Here is an 18,717-nt window from a genome sequence, read left to right as displayed (position 1 = left end):
GGTACAAGGATGCTGCATCATCCTCAGTATGCTCTAGTAAAGGCATAACACAAATGAGGTGGAGTTCCCTCTACTGACTTCTGGATAATGACAAGATCCTTTTATCTTAAGTCTTATCTTAAGACTTCTTTTAGGAAGTTGTGAGAATCAATTCTCGTTGTAGAGATACCAGATTTCTTCAGAGTGTCTTGCTGTCTGGCTCTTAAAGCCATTTTGGAGACTTGTTTTTCAAATGTGATGTAAAAATTGTTTCCAAGGGAAATATTGGTTGGTGGAATGCAAGGTAGAGCTGCAGTTGGGAAGACCTTAAAGAGTCAGAGTTGGAGAAAGTGAGGGAGAGGCAGAAAACTTTAAGAGAAAGATTTAGATGTTAATGTGGAAGCAAAACAAATTAGTGTGGCAGAGTCATGTGCACTTGGGCCACTGGAAATAGCAGGATAAAGATTTGCCATGTAGGATAAGGAAAGCTCTGGCAATAAAGGACAGCATCAGAAAGGCAGTGGAAAGCTTCAGCACCTGGAAGGAGTGAAGGTGTTGGGAAGGTGTTAGAGGGAAGGATTTCTCCATGTGTAGTGGTGTGTCCATAGCATTATGTGAATTCAGGCTAAGTTTTGGCAAGTGGTTTGCTGCTTTCAGGGAAATATAAGTAAGTGTCCTTTGCAGGCTGTCAGGAGGTTTCAGTTGCTGGAATTCTTTTCCATACCTCAGGCACTAACACAGAGTGAACATGGCACTATCAAACACACACGCAGCAGTAGCAAGAGCACAGCCTTTTATTGGAATACAGTATTTTATGTGTAAAGGAGACCAAAAGTAAATGTTCCTCTGCAATGGGAGAAACAAAATGGTACTTTGCTGCTAAGGTAGCAAAGAAATTCTCTTTTGCTTACTTATTGTTATCTTTTCCCCCTATGCTCTCTGAAAAAAGTTATTCTGCATTATCGTTCTTACTTTTGAAAGCTGATTTTGGCTTTGCCCTGAACCTTCCAAAAAAGAGAGGTGGCTTGGGCACTCATTTTGTGTGATTGCAGAAGCAAATGATGCGAGTCAAGTGGCCTGGTCAGATAATTAAGCTACAACAGAGAAAGCTCTCAGAGTCAGTCAGTTGTGATTATCAGTTCGGTGTGGTTGGATGTCTGATTCCTTCTGAAAAATCTGAAGTGGCTGCTTTTATTATCATTAATTGGGCAGTGCCAGCAACAAACCTGGAAGAATTACACTGCCACTTTAAAGAATTCCAATATATTTCAGTTGGAATATAAGTTTAATGATGAATTGATGACTGTTTGTTGCTCTGCCCACCCCTTTGAATTGGAAGGTTTGTTAGAATAATTCCAGTGTTACGTGTCTGCCCTGCTTCTGAACCCTGATGTCTGTAGGCAGTCTGCAGCAGAGTGGCAATAAATGTGTGTTCTTTGGGGCTGAATGTTTTTTTTGTTTTTGTTTTTTTGTTCTTTTGGTTTTTTTTTATTTTTTCTTTATTTCTTTAGATAGAAGTTCAATAATTTTGAAGCTATCTCTGGAGCATCTAGGAAAGTTCCTTTAACAGTGAAGCATTAGGTTGATGAAAGTGCCTCACAGAACTAAACCTTGGTAGCACTTCTGAAATATTTCCCCTGCTAAGTGAGAGGGATGTCACGAAATGAAACAAAAAAGGAAACAATATTTCATTTTAATGGAAGGATAAAGTAGATTTAATCTAAACCAGGCTAGTTCAGTATCGAGGGTTTGCTTGTGGCGTTTAGCAATTTTAAAATCAGAACCTTATTGGTATTAACTCTGCCACATGGAGGAGGAATTAATCCCATGGAAATGCACATGTGTAACGGGGCATTGGAGCCATCACAAATCCAGAGCCCTGGAAGTTCAGGGTGTTTTGGGTCTCTGAATACAGCCGTGTTAATTTTAAAACAAAAACCTCCAGCTTCCGGCAACTTCCACAGTAGCACTTCCAATGTTTTTTAAACAGCTATTAATGCAGACAAGCTGTGGTTTTTTCCTCCTTCTCTGTGCAATCATCTGCTCAGTGGTGCACTCCACCAGCAGTAGCAGGAGCCAGAGGAGTGGCCTGCTGTGATAGATGGGGCGCGGCCCCCGCTGCAGGAGCCCCGTCTGGATCAGGGTTTGGGAGCACTGGGATGTGGGGAGAAGGGCAGAGAGCCCCATCTGGGTCAGGGTTTGGGAGCACTGGGATGTGGGGAGAGAGGAGAGAGAGCCCCATCTGGATCAGGGTTTGGGAGCACTGGGATGTGGGGAGGGAGGGCAGAGAGCCCCATCTGGATCAGGGTTTGGGAGCACTGGGATGTGGGGAGAGAGGAGAGAGAGCCCCATCTGGATCAGGGTTTGGGAGCACTGGGATGTGGGGAGAAGGGCAGAGAGCCCCATCTGGGTCAGGGTTTGGGAGCACTGGGATGTGGGGAGAGAGGAGAGAGAGCCCCATCTGGGTCAGGGTTTGGGAGCACTGGGATGTGGGGAGGGAGGGCAGAGAGCCCCATCTGGGTCAGGGTTTGGGAGCACTGGGATGTGGAGAGAAGGGCAGAGAGCCCCATCTGGGTCAGGGTTTGGGAGCACTGGGATGTGGGGAGGGAGGGCCGAGAGCCCTGCATGGGCTCCCCCTCCCTGAGCACCCCCAGCTCCCTCACCCCTGCACTGCTCACACGCCCCCAGCCAGCACTGATGCTCCTCTTGGGCAGATGCAGCATGGCCTGGGAGCAGAGCAGCTGCTAAGTTTACGGAGAATAGAGGCAGCACCATGGTACAGCAGGTATTTGCACTGTTATTTTCACTTTTATTTTCACTTTTATTTTCACTTGAAACTCTTGGTTTTTAGTCAAGCCAGGGCTGTTCTTTTAGGCAGCTGCACCACTGCATGCAAGGCTTCTAAGCCGTGTTTTGATGCTTAAATCTGAAGGAGGGCAAGCTATGGGGAATCATGTTTTTGGTAGATGTAACAGAGCCCTTAGAACCAGCAGGTTTGCAGAGAAATGTTGCATTTTTTCTCCTTTGTTTCTGTCCCCTAAGGATACGATGCAGTTTGGCTCATTTAACTACAGTACAGGAGGCTTTCTCTAAATGTGAAATATCTCTTGCCAAAGAAACAAAATGCACCAAACGGAAAATAGAGCAAAACAAACAATAAACTGTGAGTTCGACTTCAAAACGCAGGCAAGCAGAAAGGTTTTCATTGAATACATTTTTATGCTGCAAATGTGCTTTTAAGAAAAAGAAACACTGCCTAAGAAATGTTTTCTGTGCTCTCTTCTTTGTGTACAAACATAACATGCTTGCCTTGTTATGTTTTGACACTTTTTATACGTTTCTTAATTACGAAATCTTTTCAGAGGAGGAGATGCTGAAAAGTCATCTGAGATAGTAGGAGCAGTTTAAATTCTAAGCTTTTCTTCAAATGGGATAATATGGATGAAATAGGAGAACCTTCACTTACCTACATTGTCAGAATCCTTTATTTTTGGTTCTTTAGAGTTCAACGTTTAACCAGAAAGCAATAAATTTGATTTTATACACTGCCACGTAAAGCATATTTTTCAGTTGAAATGTGGTTTTCATTAAGACTAGGGCCAGAACATTTAGCAGAGCCTGACTGTCTGCCATCCTTTGTTCTCCTTGCTCTTGCCAACAACCACTTTTTTAAAAAAACCATGCACAAAGTGAGCATTAAGGGGTCATTTAATCTTAAAGATACTTGGAACTGAGTCTAAAGGGAAACTTCTGTTCAGTCTCTCCTGCCTGGGTGGGGTTAAGCCATGCCTGTGTACTGTCCTACACAGCTTTGAAATTACCCTAATACCTGAGTTCATAGGCTAATTTAGGGTCAATAGTTTCTCTTGCTTTTAGAGTTATTTAATATTTTCAACTTAATGCATTAGAAATTATTATTTCTTTTATTCATTTCAGTTCACTGTATTTTAAAGAGCATGATAAAGGAACATTTTAGGCGATTCTGCTTAAAGAATTTTTGGCTCCTTAAAAATCTATTCAAGTGTATCTCATGTGTAGTCTGGGGTTTCCATCAACCACATGTAGGCACAAATGTGTGATAGCTGACACTTCATTGTTCTTGACAGGAATTAGTATTTTGAACAATTGGCTTTGGCTATTATTAGCCAAGTAAATAGTAAAGAACTTGTTTAAGCACACATGTTTTATATTACATTGTAATACCTTGTCTGTTGAATTAATTATGAATAATAAATTCACTCTAATTTTAAAAGTTAGGAAAGGCTTCAGTAGTCACTTATTTTAAGGGCTGAACATTTCAGATTTATTGTCACTATCATTTTAAACTTAGGGCCTGCAGTAGCATGTGCAAGTTGAATTTCTTTCAAGTCCCCTGTCTTCCAACAACTAAATGAACCTGCAGAGCCTGCACTAATAATCTTGTTGGTCAGTTTTCTGCTGTAAGCATAGTGGGGTTGGTTTCTTCAATGGCAAGGCTGTAAATCTCTGAATATGTACAAGTTAGTAAAAAAAAAATCCCTGACCCTTTGTTGTTTACTTATTAATGGGGTCTTATTTATTAATAAATGAGCCAGACCTCAGCTGAACAAGTCTAATGAAAGAGGTAGAAGTCTCAGCATTGTGGAGGTTCTGAAATTGCCTGCACAATTTGCCATTTTGTGATAAATCTAAAAAGTTTGGAGTTGCCGGTAAAAATAATGGAAAAGTTCAACCCTCTTAATTAAATATGAGCTGTAATTAGCACTAGGTGTGGATGCTTTGAATATTAATTAGGGTCCTCATGGAACTGCTGTCAAGGTTAATGAGAAACAGTGGGGGTCTCGGCAACATCTGGTTTAGGGCTGGAGGTGGCACAAAACCCTTTAGATGAAAGCACCTGGACATCACCCCTTGGTCCCTCTGATGCCATTGCTGCTCTTTTTTAACAGCTGCTGGCTCTGGTGTCGTGTTCAGCATCTGACAGGAAGGAATAGCTTAAGGACCAGCACTAACCAGCTCCTGTGCTTCAAAACCAGCACAGTGAAAATGCTTATAGAGGCAGAATCTGGGTTTGCTTTTGTTCCTTCTTACCCCTTGCTCAAGTCCCTCCTGAAACAGCTGATTAAAAAATTTAAGGTTGGCTGCCTCCCACACAAGTTTTAAAAGTACTTCTTTAACATTTAATGAATGTCTCTGGTGTAATCCAGTCATTCCTGGGTTTTGCTTCATCTGGATTTAAATTTTTTTTTTTTAATAGTGAAAATATTAGGTAAAAGAAATAAGAAAGGAGCTTGACTATTTTAATATTAGAGGGTAAAACTACACATTTACAAGGGGTTTTAACCTCCACAGAAATTCAACAGGGCCAGTTTCAGTACAGCATTAACCTTGCTAAATTGGAGATATACAAACAAATCTTAGTGACTTAACCCTATGAAGTCAGTAAATGACACTGATTTCCTAAAGATGGATAAATGGAACAATGGAAACCACTTGCTCAATGCCATACATTAAACCATCAGCAAAGATGGGATTAAAATTAGAGAGGGTTTGATTGCTAATATAGTTCTAATTTTTTCAGACACACAGAGTGCCTCTTACAAAGGAAAATTCGGTTTTCTCTTTTAACCTGTCAAGTACCAAGACTTAACTCCTGTGTGAATTCTAAAAAGCTCTTGAGTTTAGGATGAGTTCAGGTCAGAGAGCTGATGTCTGAATTAGCTGAAATTGGCTGTAAATGCCCTTAAGTACAAAGTGCAGAAGAATGTCTTTTATTCATCCACCCTATTTTCAATTGGGAAATCAAGGAGTGATGAGTAGGAATAAAATCCCTGCAATAGTCTTGGGCAGGTGCTTGTACATGCATTGGTGGGAGAATGATGGAGTAGTTGGAAATTAGTAATTAAATTTTGACTGTGGGTTTTAATTTTTCTTGCTTATTAGTGGGATAATTTTATTTTAAATTAGTTTATCTGAGATTGGGGTAGTCCCTGCACTAATGGCCTCTGTCTCAGGCAAAATCTCATTCTGGACATTTTTTATATAGGTTCAGAAAGATTGTAGTGTACATTTCCTGTTCTAGAATTATTGCTTTTTTTGTGTGGGGAAAACATTTAGTCAGAAGTTTTATAATTGATGAATTAACAGGCTTGGCTATTCTTTATTATATCAAATGGAAATATGGATCTCTCTATAAAGGCATGAGGCTAGTGTTATGAATGCTATAGGCTAATTGTGATATGGAAATTAGATACTGCTGTCTTCAAATGTAAAACCTTTAAAGTTCTTAAATCTATTTCTCTTGACATAGAATTATTATTTAATGTTATTTAAGGTTTTGAACTGATGCACTTGTAGATTCAAATACTTAATATTTTGACTGGATCTCATTACTATTTTGCATTTGTGGCATGGCTCAGTGAAAGGTATCTCAAAGTATTCTGAATATCTCAGGGTATTATTGCACATAAGTGTTTTTAGTGTTTGTTAACAGTATGCATCCAAATTGTGCACAACCTATATTGTGTTCTGTAAATGGTCAGTCAGAGGGATCACAGCTGGGGGCTGAGCTTACCCCAGCTCTGTGCTGGCAGTTGTGCTCAGGAACCTTTGGAATGGACTGGCTTTGTCCCTCGTCCTTGTCTGAGTTGAGGCATCATTAGCGCAGGCAGATTTCACTGACCTTTCCTGCCTAAAGACCAGTCTACAATTATCCAGCGAGCAGTAGATTTGTTTGTCTAATTATAATAATATTTAATAGGGTTAGCAGAATGCATTTAATGCAGATAAGAAATATCCTCCTCAAGAAGCAGCCACTGTGCCCTTTTGAGGCCAGGATGCTCTCTGCGTTATGGGTGCAGGACCTTCGCTTATTTTATCTCACACCACGTTTCTTCCTTTTTTTATTATTATTATTATTTTTTCCCTTTGATTTCCACAGGGTAATCAGGAAGCTACAGCACCTCCTGACACAATGGCACAGCCTTATGCCTCAGCCCAGTTTGCTCCACCTCAGAACGGTATCCCTGCAGAATACACAGCCCCACATCCGCATCCAGCTCCAGACTACACAGGCCAAAGCACTGTTCCAGAGCACACGTTAAACATGTACCCTCCTGCCCAGACACACTCTGAACAGAGTGCAGCTGACACAAATGCACAAACTGTCTCCGGCACAGCCACAGTAAGTCAAGGTTACTGCTCTTTCTAAAACTCTGTGTTTTGTGTGTGTTTATCAATAACGTTCTTTTTCCTTGGCACGCTTCATTTGCGTCCGGCTTAGGCATCGTGTTAAGGTTGAAAGTCTGTCAGGGTTTGCTGTTGAACCTGGAGAATGTGTTTTCACTGGTTTTGGAGCTTCTTAGTAAGTGTTGGAGCTTTGTAGAACCTGGAGTTTCATTTTCAATGGTGTTAGACAAAATGATTAATAGCCAGCCCATGAATCACAGCATAAATTTTAATTAAGTCCAATATGGAAAAACATTGCACATGAGTGTTTGTAGGCATTCATTTGCAGGGCCAAAGAAAGCAACTAAAAAACCCTAACCAGACTAATTTGATTATTTTTATGACCTCTGTGTTTTCAATACAAACAGTTTTAATAAAAGTATTACTTGAATGATCCTGTACAAAATTTACTGTGTGAATTAGTATTGTGAAGAGCATGTCTGCAATATTGTATTTTCTAGAGAGCTTGTTTGTGCAGCCATTACCCAAGTTGTGTGTGGATCTGTGCTAAACAGAGCAGAAATGATAGACTTTCCGTCTATTTGATTTATATGTGAAGTTCTGAAGTGTCATGAATTATGCAAGAGGCTCCTTGGATGGCTCTACCTTGTAATTTAAGTCACAAATTTCACACACTGATAGTTTAGTGTTTCTGTCTTAATTCTAGAGTGGGACCCAATATATCCAGTGCCAGGAGCTGGCAGGTTTCTGAGCCATCAACCAGCCCCTGGTGTTACATGTGCAGGATGGGGCACAGAACAGGCAGTGCTGGAAACACCTCCTGGCTTGGCTGTCCTCATCCTTGCCTCAGCTTACCTCCCCTTCCTTCCTGGCTCACATCCAGCCTAAAAGGTTTCATGCATTAGGGCAAGAAGAAGAGGAAAGCACATTCTCTTAAATGAGCTCTGCAGATTTATGTTTATTGCCATGCCACTAATTTCTTTGTGTGGGTTGTGCAAGAAAGAAAAGCAATAGCAAAGGCACCAAAGAATATTCCTTGCTATTATAACAGAGAAATCCTTGTGAATTAATTACATATTTTTGTGGTTTATGCAGTAAAATGGGTTGTTTTGGGGTTTTTTTATGTATTTTTAACTTGGTAACTTTTTATTGCCCTGAGTTTCTCTTTTCTCCAGTACTGAGAGAAAGTGTAAATTGAAGAGCATCCTATTTGCTGGTATCTCATAGCATTCTTTGCAGCTCTACTGTGTTTCCTCTTATCCATCTCTTTGCTAAGTTAAATTCCTGGTTCTTTCCAGCTTTTAAAACTTGCTTCCATAATCATTTTTGATTGTTGTCTAACTTTTGTCAAATACCACTGTCATTGGTTTAGAGCAGGAATCCTAAGCTGAATATATACTCCAGAAGAGATTGGATATTGACTAAAAAGATGGAATTTCCTACTGTACCTTTTTTGTTCTTTTCTGTTCTCTGATTTTGCTTGGTTTTTGTGACCACTGCTGCAACTTGAACAATCCCCTGTGATGGCCAGCTCAGCCTTTTCATGTTTTGAAACTGTTTCTGTTCAGTCCTGAAGTGAAATCCTGACAGTGCTAAAATCAATGGTAAAAGACCCGTCGATGGGAGTGGGACAGGAGCTCATCCCTCATCATTTATTGCTTTCAATTGATTGTGTTTCCTCACCCCGTTTTGATTTTTCAGTTTGAAGAAATGTCACTCACTTTATCAGAGAAGTCAGGGATGTGTTTTCCCAACATTTTCCATAGCAAAGGCTGGTGAAAAGACATAGTTTGGATTGTCTGCAATGCCCTTATCTTCTTCAAGTGCTCTATTCAATCCCAGCTCTAGCAAATCCAATGATTCCCTGCTTCTGATATGCAAATAGGCTTTATTGTTATTTGGTTTTGTGTCCTTTGCTATCTGCTCTCACTTGCTTTTTGCCTTCCTAGTATCCAACTTGTATTTTACCTGTCAGACACCTTTTCCCTTCTGTTTCCCCTTGGAGTGAATTTCCATTCTCTGCAGGATAACACTTCAATTCCACTAGCCTGTTATATTCAGGGAATATGGTATAGTTATTTGCTCTCTTTATTGTGGATCCTTTCCTTGCATTCTGGTTTCCTTTCTTATAGAGGAATGGACGGAACATTTTGAAGTAGCTCTCATGCTGTTTATAAAGAATTCGATTTCTTTCCTTTTAACTTTAGAGTCTGCTTGAGAAAGTTTTAGTATGGTTTGGTTTTTAACAAGATATTTTTTTTTCCAAATTGTAATGTTATATTGAAAGCTGTGGATGCTCTCCCTCAAGAGCAGTGCAATGAAAAGGCAAGTTTCTAAGTGTGCTCATCTATGGATCTGCACTGACATTTAACACATTGTGCACCAGTCAGGTTTACAAATGTACAGACAAATATTGCTTGCACAGTTTAATTACAGGTGCCTAAGTTTAAAATCTGTTATGCTGGCTGTCATTAGCCATTGCTCTTGGCAAACTGTGGAGACTTTATAAATAGATATATGTAGATGGATCCCAGGCAGATTTAACATGGACTTTGTAATATTATGAGGGTCCAGCTGTTTACTCTGTAGGTTTAATAATATAAGTTTTTATTATGAAAGAGAGCTTCAACAGCACTGTGTCAACATTGTACCTACATGTGGTCTTTATTGTCAAAGGAGAAAAAATATGTTTTTTTCTAATTTCTGCTAGCTTTGAGAATAGTTGATTTCCAGTTGAGGAGTTTTAGGTGGAATTGGTGTGGGGACATAGTGGCATTTGTTTGGTAGGTCCCAATGGTTTTATTTAGTTTCCTTTCAGTAAGCTGTTTATGACATGCATTTGAAAGAACAATAATGAACTGGCCAATCATTCACAAAAGAATGCTGTTGTGATTAAGGACAAGCTGTTGGAGGCAAGACCAGCTTCTGAATTTTCTCACTCACAGATTTAGGTATATTTGAAGCTGGATATAGCATTAAAAATAAATCTTAAAATTTTGCAATGTAAATCTAAAAAACTGTAGGGCAATTGTCTAAACTGTAGAATTACTACCAGAAGTGACTTAATGATCTCTTCCATGAAGGACCAATAATCCATGCTGAGGTGAGATACATCCCAGGCTGTTTCTGAGTGTCCCAGGTTCTTTCTTCTTGTCTGAAAGAATCATGCACTGAAGCTGGAGCTCACACTGGGTCTAGTGCCGCCTAAACCCCAGTTGTAGGGGGATAGAATACAAGAAACTAAAGATAGTGTAGAAAGTAATCTTACCCCTAAGGAGTTGCAGCTGGGTCAATTATCAAAGATTAGGAACAGGCCTGATTTAAACAGGCCACAGTTGTGAGCAATGAGAAGAAGAGTGCTATAAGAGAGTGGGGTGGCTGGGTGAGAAGGGAACTGGAGTCAGTCGGCTGCTTTGGGAAGAGGAGAGAGTCAGTGCTCTGAGGAGGTGCCTGTGAGAAACACCAAGAAGGTATGGAACTTTTGTGATAATGAGACAACAGAATGGAACCCCTGCAATAGGATGACAACACTCAGTAAAGAGAAAAATAAAAATAAATTCATTCTATGCAACTCCTCTTGAATCCTCATCTGCAGCCCAAGGTGTGATCCTGGCCCAGCTGGAGCCACTGCCAGGATCTCCATTTTCCACAAACTGAACAAAATTCCAATTATGAGTTTTATTGCAGGTTTGCAATTTTGTGCAGAGTGCTCTTGCAATTCATGTTCAGAAGTACTTCACGTACTCTTGGACACACTCTTGTACTTGTAGAAAGTGTCTTTCCCAGTGACCAGTTTTAGTCTGTTTAGATAAAATAGAGTAACACAGTATTCTGTCAGGGTAACTGCTGGAACAAGAGGTGCTCAGATTGCATGAGCAGGGATTGCTAACTCTCACTGTGGTGCTGAGAAACAGGAGAAGAGGGACAGAGTGAAAGGGTAGTAAATGATTAAAGACAGGGTGATTTAGCTGAAATAATATGAAATTATTGGTAGGTAATAAAATACTGTCAAAAGTTACTTTGAGTCTTCTCTTAGCATCTCTGTTTCATCGTTTTGGATCCATATGTTTGTTAACTTTGAGTAAGGAGGAAGTGCATCTGAGTGCAAAATCAGTAATCAATGAGCAGTGGGTTATTTAAGTGCTGGTAGACTTTTGGAGTTGCATAGCATCAAGCATGTTTTAAGGCATTAACAGAAATAGTAAATGGCTTCTTCCTAGAAGGTTGGATCTATGAAAAGTATGTCACAAAGTTATGCTGAAAGTGAGATGTCTGACGATTTTGTAGAGTGGTTTGGAGTGCTACATTAAATAGTTATATGTATTAAAGTATTTTTAAGTAAGACAATCATTTTATGAAATCAGCTTTTACCTGTGTACATATACAGATGCAATTGTATTGTACATAAATAATTCTGAGAAAAACTTGTTCAGTTTTTGCCTGTGGCTTTCCTGCACAACTTCTGTTGACGACAGCAGGAGATGTGTCTGTAAATAAAAACGTCATTAGATGGACATGTCTAAGAGAGCAAGTAATAGTAAAGTAAATGTTTCTCTAGTAGTTTCTTTCTTGTTCTAAGTGTGTTACACTAATAATGGAAGTGACTATCATGGTGTGGTAAGAGCTGAGGTTGCAGTAATGCTCTGTGGCTTATGTGTGTATATAAAAAATGTGCTGCTTTAAACTTAATTCTACTTTTCTATAAAACCTGAGATCATTGTGCAGTCCTTCTGTTTTGGGCTGAGCCTTCACCAAGCTTCGAAGGCTGAAAGGTTGTGTGGGAAGTTGTGTGTTTGGATGGGACATCTTGAGGGAAAAGGCAGTTTACTTGCAGGAGTGATCCATCCATGTCTGAAGCGTTGAGGATCAGCAGCCAGCATGGCACTAGGGGATGCAGGGCTGTTCCAGCCCTGTAGAAGGTATGCACTGCTGAGGTGTGGGTTGTCTCTGGCCTGGGGAGATAAGGAATTTTCCCTCTAACTTCACTGTTAGAACTAAATTTTAGCTTGGTTACTACCAAAATTCCTCTGAACTGGTATTTCTGTATGGAAATAATTGATTTATAGGATATTATGTCTGTTTTTCCATCTGCCCTGTTTACCTTGAGATGTTTTTTATGTTCTTTGGGATGTAATGGCCTGCAAATTTGATGTTTTCTTGGCATTAATTTGTCCAGGTTTGTGCCTTTTTTAGTCATGTTGCAGAGTCCATCTCTTCATTTGAGGATTGGCTAAGGCTTAATGATGCTGTGGACGGCAAAATTATTTGCCATGTTGAACTTTGTTGTTTTGGAGAAGTGAGATATGTACAACCTTTGCTGATATTTTAGGGGATTTAGCGTACCAATTACTGTGTTGTACTTATTAATTTGGTGAGAAAGCTGGGAGTAGGAAGCATTTAAAGTGCTTAAGTGTGTTGTCTAAACCTGCAGGTGAGTAGATTATTACTACAGTTTTCTGCAGCATGTTTCTGGTTTTTACTAGCTCTTTTTCCTGCTTTGTCCTTTATGGAAGTTATTAGTGTAAGCGGTTCCCTAGCCCGGTTTTGTGGGGTTTTTTGTTTTGGTTTTTTGTGTGTTTGTTCTTGGGTTTGTTTTTTTGTTTGTTTGGTTGGTTTTTTGTTTGTTTGTTTGGGGTTTTTTGGGGGGTGGGTTTTTTGTTTTGGTTTTTTTGTTTTGGTTCTTGTTTGTTTGTTTTTTGGTTTTTTTCCCTGCCTTGGTTCATCTTCTCTTTCTCTCCTACTATTCCATACATGACCTCTCCATCTCCTGGGGGTGAGGGCTGCATTAGCTGCTTCATGCAGTTCTATTCCACATTAAACAGTGCTCTGTATCCCCCTTGGTGTCCAGGTGTGCCTCAGCTGCTCTCGCAGAAATGTTCAAACCCGAGTTCTCTGTGCTGTGCTGGCTCATGGGAGCCCTGAGCTGAGCTTGCCTGGAGTCCAAGCTGCCAAGGTTGGGACCTTCTCGGTGCTGCTGAGCTCAGCCCTGCCTCTCAGTGTTCTGCCCCTCCCTGAGAGGTTTCCATAGGGTACCTGGAGCTGTCTCCTGTGGCTTGGGAAGGAGTGGCTCACTTCCTCTCTCTTAATTGGCAGTTCCAGGGCAGAAAACCACACCAATTCCTTCTCTAAAGGATGGCATTGTGCTCCCCCTGCAAAGGAACTGGAGTCTTCACCACCAAGTGGCCGTCTTGCAAGCCACATTCTGTCACAGATGTCTTTTATGAAAAATCCTTTCCTTAGGATTTTTCCTCCTGAGAAGCTGAGAGGCCTCAGGAACAAAATGTAAACAATGATTATCTGCTGCTGTGGAATGCAACAGGTGCATCTGTGATTGGTCTCATGTGCTTGTTTCTAATTAATGGCCAATCACAGTCAGCTGGCTCAGATGGAGAATCCAAGCCACAAGCCTTTGTTATTAATGCCTTCTTTTCTATTCTTAGCCAGCCTTCTGATGAAATCCTTTCTTCTATTCTTTTAATATAGTTTTAATATAATATATATCACAAAATAATAAATCAGCCTTCTGAACCATGGAGTCAGATCCTCGTCTCTTCCCTCTTCCTCGGACCCCAGTGAACACTGTCTCAACATTACCCCATGGACACTTTTTTTTTGCCAACTGGTATCAATGACCCAGTTTTTATTCTATTTCAATGCCATATTTTTGTCTCTAGATGTTTGCCACCAGTATGCTAGATAGCTGATAGCTAATGCTTTGACAACTCTTACAGCAGTGTTTATTCATCTAAATCATACCCTGCTGCTGCAGGCTATTCTACCAGCATGGTGTGCTATTTCATTTATACTACCTATTATATCTGGTCCCAACTGCTCCTTGAAGGAAATATTTCAAGGAGCTTATTTTGAGACCCTGAGTGCTTCAGAGCTGCAGAAGCAAGGAACCCAGTCCAGCTCCTGCTCCACAGTGAGGAGATCAAAACTGACATCCCAAATAGAGAACATAATGCTGTGCTGGGGCCGTGAGGCGCAGTAATGACTTGAGATCATAGGCATTATTGCTCTAAGAGGCTTCCTTGCCGAGAGCCCTGTGTGCCAGCTCTGCCCCTCCTGTGCTCCTTTGCTTGTGCTGAGGAGTAGCAGGAACACACTGCTCACCTCAGCCCCTCTGCTGGCACTGCCAGCTCCAAAATAGATTCTCCTCCAGGATACACAGAACCTGACACTGCTCCTGTGATGCTGTTTATGGAGTGCCTGTTTGTATTTTGTTGTTTTGGCTGGGAAGAGGATAAATCACCGCCCTCTTTTTCCTGTGTTGCTGAGTGAACTTGGGTTTTGTGATGCTGTGAGTGGGTATGTGGTGTGAGGACAGCAGCCTTAGCCTGCCAGCTGACTGCACAGGGGCTCTTCTGACATCTCAGCGCCTGATCTTTGCCATTCAGGTATCGCCTCAGCTGCTTTCACCTTTTGATTCTCACGGCAAGAAAAGTTTGGAAATATGATGTTGAAATAGAAGACAGAAAAAATATTGTTCTGCTTTTGTGGAGTTCTATAGATATTGTGATTTTTTTACTTTCCTCATTTTTGCATGCTTGAACTTGGTGAAATGTTAAAGCTGAAGCTCCTTCACAAAACGAAAAAAAAAACAAACCACCAACAAGGATAAAGAGAGCAATTATGCTCTGTCATCTTTAGTCATGTTTGCTCAAATAAATTAGCTGAATGTCATTGATTACCCTTCTGAACGTTCTTCATAGGGCACCCTAACAGTTTTTAGCTCACTTCAGCAGGTAATTCCAGACAGTTTTAAGGCAGATTTCAAGCACAAAACATTGCAGAAGTCTTTCAATGACATTATCCACCTGAGATAGTCATAATACTGCAACTTGAAAACTTTCTTCTAGAAAGCATTACCAATTAATTTCTAATCTGTCAAGTTTAATTGACCAATTAAACAATTTAGGATTTTCTTCCTGCTTGTCCCTGAAAGATCCGGGCTAATATTGGTTTTTTAAGTTTTCTTGTACTTTGTATTGTCTCTTGGGCTCTTCACTCCTCCATACCAATTATTTTCCGTGTTACATTATTGACTTTTTCTTCTCTCTGTGCAACCTAAGTATCCATGGCATGCAAATGCTTTGGCTATGCTTTGGGTTTGTATGCATAGAGAAAAACCATTTTTGCACATTTTGCTGAATACACTGAGCATAAATTTCAAAGGGGACCTTGGTGTGATGAAATAGCCAAGTTCAACTTCTTTTATATTTGACCTTCTGCATCTTTGCTCCACGTTACACCATGGTAATTAAAATTGATCCTTTTGAGGGGATTTTTTTTGGTGAAAATTAGCTCATTTTCACTACATGCATGAGTGGCTGTGTTAGGTTAGCTAAGACCAATGATGTTTTCCATTCCCTCGTAATTGACATAATTGACTGTTAATGGCTTGCAACTTTATCAGAAGTTGTTGATTCCTCCATTCACCAATTTTTTGTAACTGCAGTGTAAAATTGTGTATTGCTTGGAATGAGAACATGTTTGAAACTTCTTGGTTATCCAGAAAATCCTTACCCTTGCTTGCAGGAAGCTGCCTCTGCACTAGAGACGTCAGAGTGGTGGGGTAGCACAGGTAGCTGAAGGACTGACCAATTTTGCAGCTAAAAGCTGTGAAGATCATGCAGAGAGGGTTCCTCTCTTCTCCCCTAAATCATGAGGCTGAATTTCTGTTCATGTGCCAGTCTGTGCCTAGAGCTAAACTTACTCTCCTGCATGACTACACGTGGGTCTCAGCTAAGGAAGGCTTAGTGGGTTTTTACCCCCCCAACCCTGAAAATACTTCTTTTTAATCCTGTTTATACTCTCAAGTTTCCATTCCTCTCCCACACATCTCTCTCTGCAGCTTTCCCACACACCCAGCCACCCACAGAATTACTTTAATTAAACGTTACTCATGTGTGGGCTTGCTTACCACTTCTCCCTGCTTAATTTGTTCCTTTCTAGGGTCAGTGTGAAAGATTGGCTTGATTCAAACATTTCACTTTGCTATCCATCAGTATTAGAAAGACAGTAACAAGGCACATCCCTCTGTCTTGGCTTTACTCACAAGCAGGTGAATCCATCTGAAGCTGCTTCATGCTCTACCAGTGGCTTGACAGGCTGGGATAGACATTGCAAGCAGAAGCAGACAGAGGAAAATGGTTTTTTTCACCAGATATGCATTTAGGGAAGGGTTAGAAGCTCTTCTTTTCAGACTTTGCTGGAAAAAGAATTAGACTGAGCTAATACCCATGCACGTCACACCCTATTTGGTTTTTCTGTCACGTGCAGAAAGAATTGGTTGGTTATTTTAAATTGCACAGATCTAGACATTCAATGAGCAATAATTTATTAATTTATTAGAAATTCCAAAAGAAGGGATAAGAGAGTAAGCTATTTTTTTCTGTCTTCAATTAATCCTACATGTGTATGGCAATTTATTTACAAAACTGTGACGCAGTGTCGTGGGTAGACTGTGACTGACCTCCCTGATATGTTGGGAGGGTTTTATATAGAAATATAAAATAATTGCCAATTTAAAAAAAAATTAGAAAACCATCCTCTTCTTTTGCTTCCTTCTTGCCTGCTTTAATCTTTGTGTGCATTTCCATTGTCTTATTTTCCTTACTCTACTCCTTTTCTATAGTTTTTCTTTTGTTTTCAATTTATGTTGTTTTTCAATATGTAGGCTTTGTCTCCATTTTATGTCTCTTCCCAGTTTTTGCTCATTCCAAAATTGTCTACTAGCTTGCTTTCATTTCCTCCTCCCCTATAGGAGGTACCACTGATTTTAATGTGGCATGGAGAGAATATCTGAATCTCTGAAGGAAATATATAGTGGATGTGAAAAGCATACACGATTCCTCTGGTATTTTTATATTTAAATTGCAGCAGCTTGCTGGTTCTAGATGCTTTTTCAGCTGATATCCCACACAGTTGTGTTGAAGCATCAGCATATTGTGCTGCCTTTTTTGATTTAGGAAAACTTCTCAACAGCTTTTTAAGAGAGATCCCTTAGGTCTTCTGCTATTCTTGCTTAAAGGCGCTTCTTGCATTTGCTTTTCCAGCAGAGACCTCTTTAAATCTCACCCACAGCAGCAGCTGCCACTGCCTCTGGTCTTTTCCTTACATGGGAAGTTGTCACTGCCACTGAAATATGATGAGTTTACCCCAGAACAGAAACTGAGCTGCCCATTTAACGCCCACCTGTGAATGCAGCAGGGTGTGCCAGTGCTCCTGCCCTGCCCTGGCAACAGCTCTGCATAAATGCTTCCAAAGGAGGGGTAAAAACTCACCTGGGGGGGCAGCTCCTCACCTGCCCCAGGTCTGAGAACACCCCAGGTGGGGGAGATACATGAAACTCTCTCCATGGAGCAGGTTGATTACCATTGAGGACATCTTAATCTTTATAAACTGACTGGCTGCAGACTCTGGGCTAACTGCTACTGCCTCCCAGCCTCCTCATCCTTCCAAAGCAGCAATGGAGGGTTTCTCTTGCTGTGCTGTTTTTGCTTTGGATTGTAATTCAAATACTTTTCCTTTATTCTCTGATTTATAAAAGATTTTAAAAAAAGCAAACCAGCAGACTGCCTTCTGATTCAATCAGGAGAGTGTGCTTACAATTAAGTCCAAGCAAACCAGCAGACTGCCTTCTGATTTTAGGAGAGTGTGCTTACAATTAAGTCTTTTCTGTGTCTCTGGGTTTTTTTGTTGCTGTTATAAAAAGCGCGTCAAAAGATGTCAACTATTTCATTTCATAAGGATTCACATAAGTTCCAGCTGTTCCAGGGTAGTATCTAAATATTTGATTTGAAAACAAGATGTGTACCAAGGCTGCAACATATTGCAGGCATGATCACCCAGCTAGCCAGGAAGATCTGAGCCTGCCTGTGCTAATTAGTGTTTGCAGATGAAGCTCCTCCAGTGGAAGCTGAAGTTAAAAAAATGGGTTATGACAACATAATATGTGAGAAAAGAGAGATCTAAAAAACTCAAAGTATGTAAATTCACTGTTTTTCATGTCATAACAATGCTGGGACACTGATTTTGCTTTTCATGAGGGTGTGGTTTATTTTTTTTATATGTTCATGTTACCAAAGGTATTATTGCTGATATTGTTGAAAGAGATTTATTGCCAAAAATGTGGTTATAAAATGTCAATTTGTTTAAAATATTTGCAAGTGTTCAGCTTAAAGCTAGAAAATACTAAAAAAGAAATCTTCTGGATTTTTACTTACAGGAAAAATTTGTAGGTTTATCCAGAGAAATTTGCTTTAAACTTATGCATTTACTTGAAAATGTAGCAATTCTATTGCCTCTTTACTTAGAGTCCTTATTCTTTTGATTTTAGAGATATGGAAATATTGTTTGTGCTGAAAAATATGATTTCTCATGGACATATTCCACCCCATTTCCTTTCATACACAGTTTACAATTACAATGTTGCCAAATTTAGCGAAGCAGATGCCAAGTTTCACCTCTGAATATTTGTATTTCCTTCTTCTCATACATAAGCTTCCTTTTTTTCTTTACAGAAAATCTGACAGGGACAGGTGGCAAAACTATCCCAAGCTGGAG

General features: G+C 40.2%; 1 protein-coding gene across 28 annotated transcripts in view; it reads left to right on the top strand.

The window, feature by feature from the left end:
* Nucleotides 1–18,717, top strand: part of RBFOX1 (RNA binding fox-1 homolog 1) — a 667,961-nt gene that overhangs the window by 533,029 nt on the left and 116,215 nt on the right. For 26 of the 28 annotated variants that reach the window (XM_014309823.2, XM_031062663.1, XM_031062661.1 and 23 more), the window contains one exon: nt 6,899–7,141. In XM_014309823.2, the coding sequence (XP_014165298.1) occupies nt 6,899–7,141 (243 nt within the window). Of the gene's footprint in view, nt 1–2,633; nt 2,765–6,898; nt 7,142–18,717 lie in introns of those variants that run through there. The other 2 variants (XM_031062651.1, XM_031062664.1) reach the window with 2 other exon arrangements.

Source organism: Geospiza fortis, unplaced genomic scaffold (assembly GCF_000277835.1).
Source record: "Geospiza fortis unplaced genomic scaffold, GeoFor_1.0 scaffold146, whole genome shotgun sequence".
Taxonomy (NCBI): Eukaryota; Metazoa; Chordata; class Aves; order Passeriformes; family Thraupidae; genus Geospiza; species Geospiza fortis.
The sequence above is the reverse complement of the archived record's forward strand: the minus strand, read 5'-3'. Positions and strand labels throughout refer to the sequence as shown.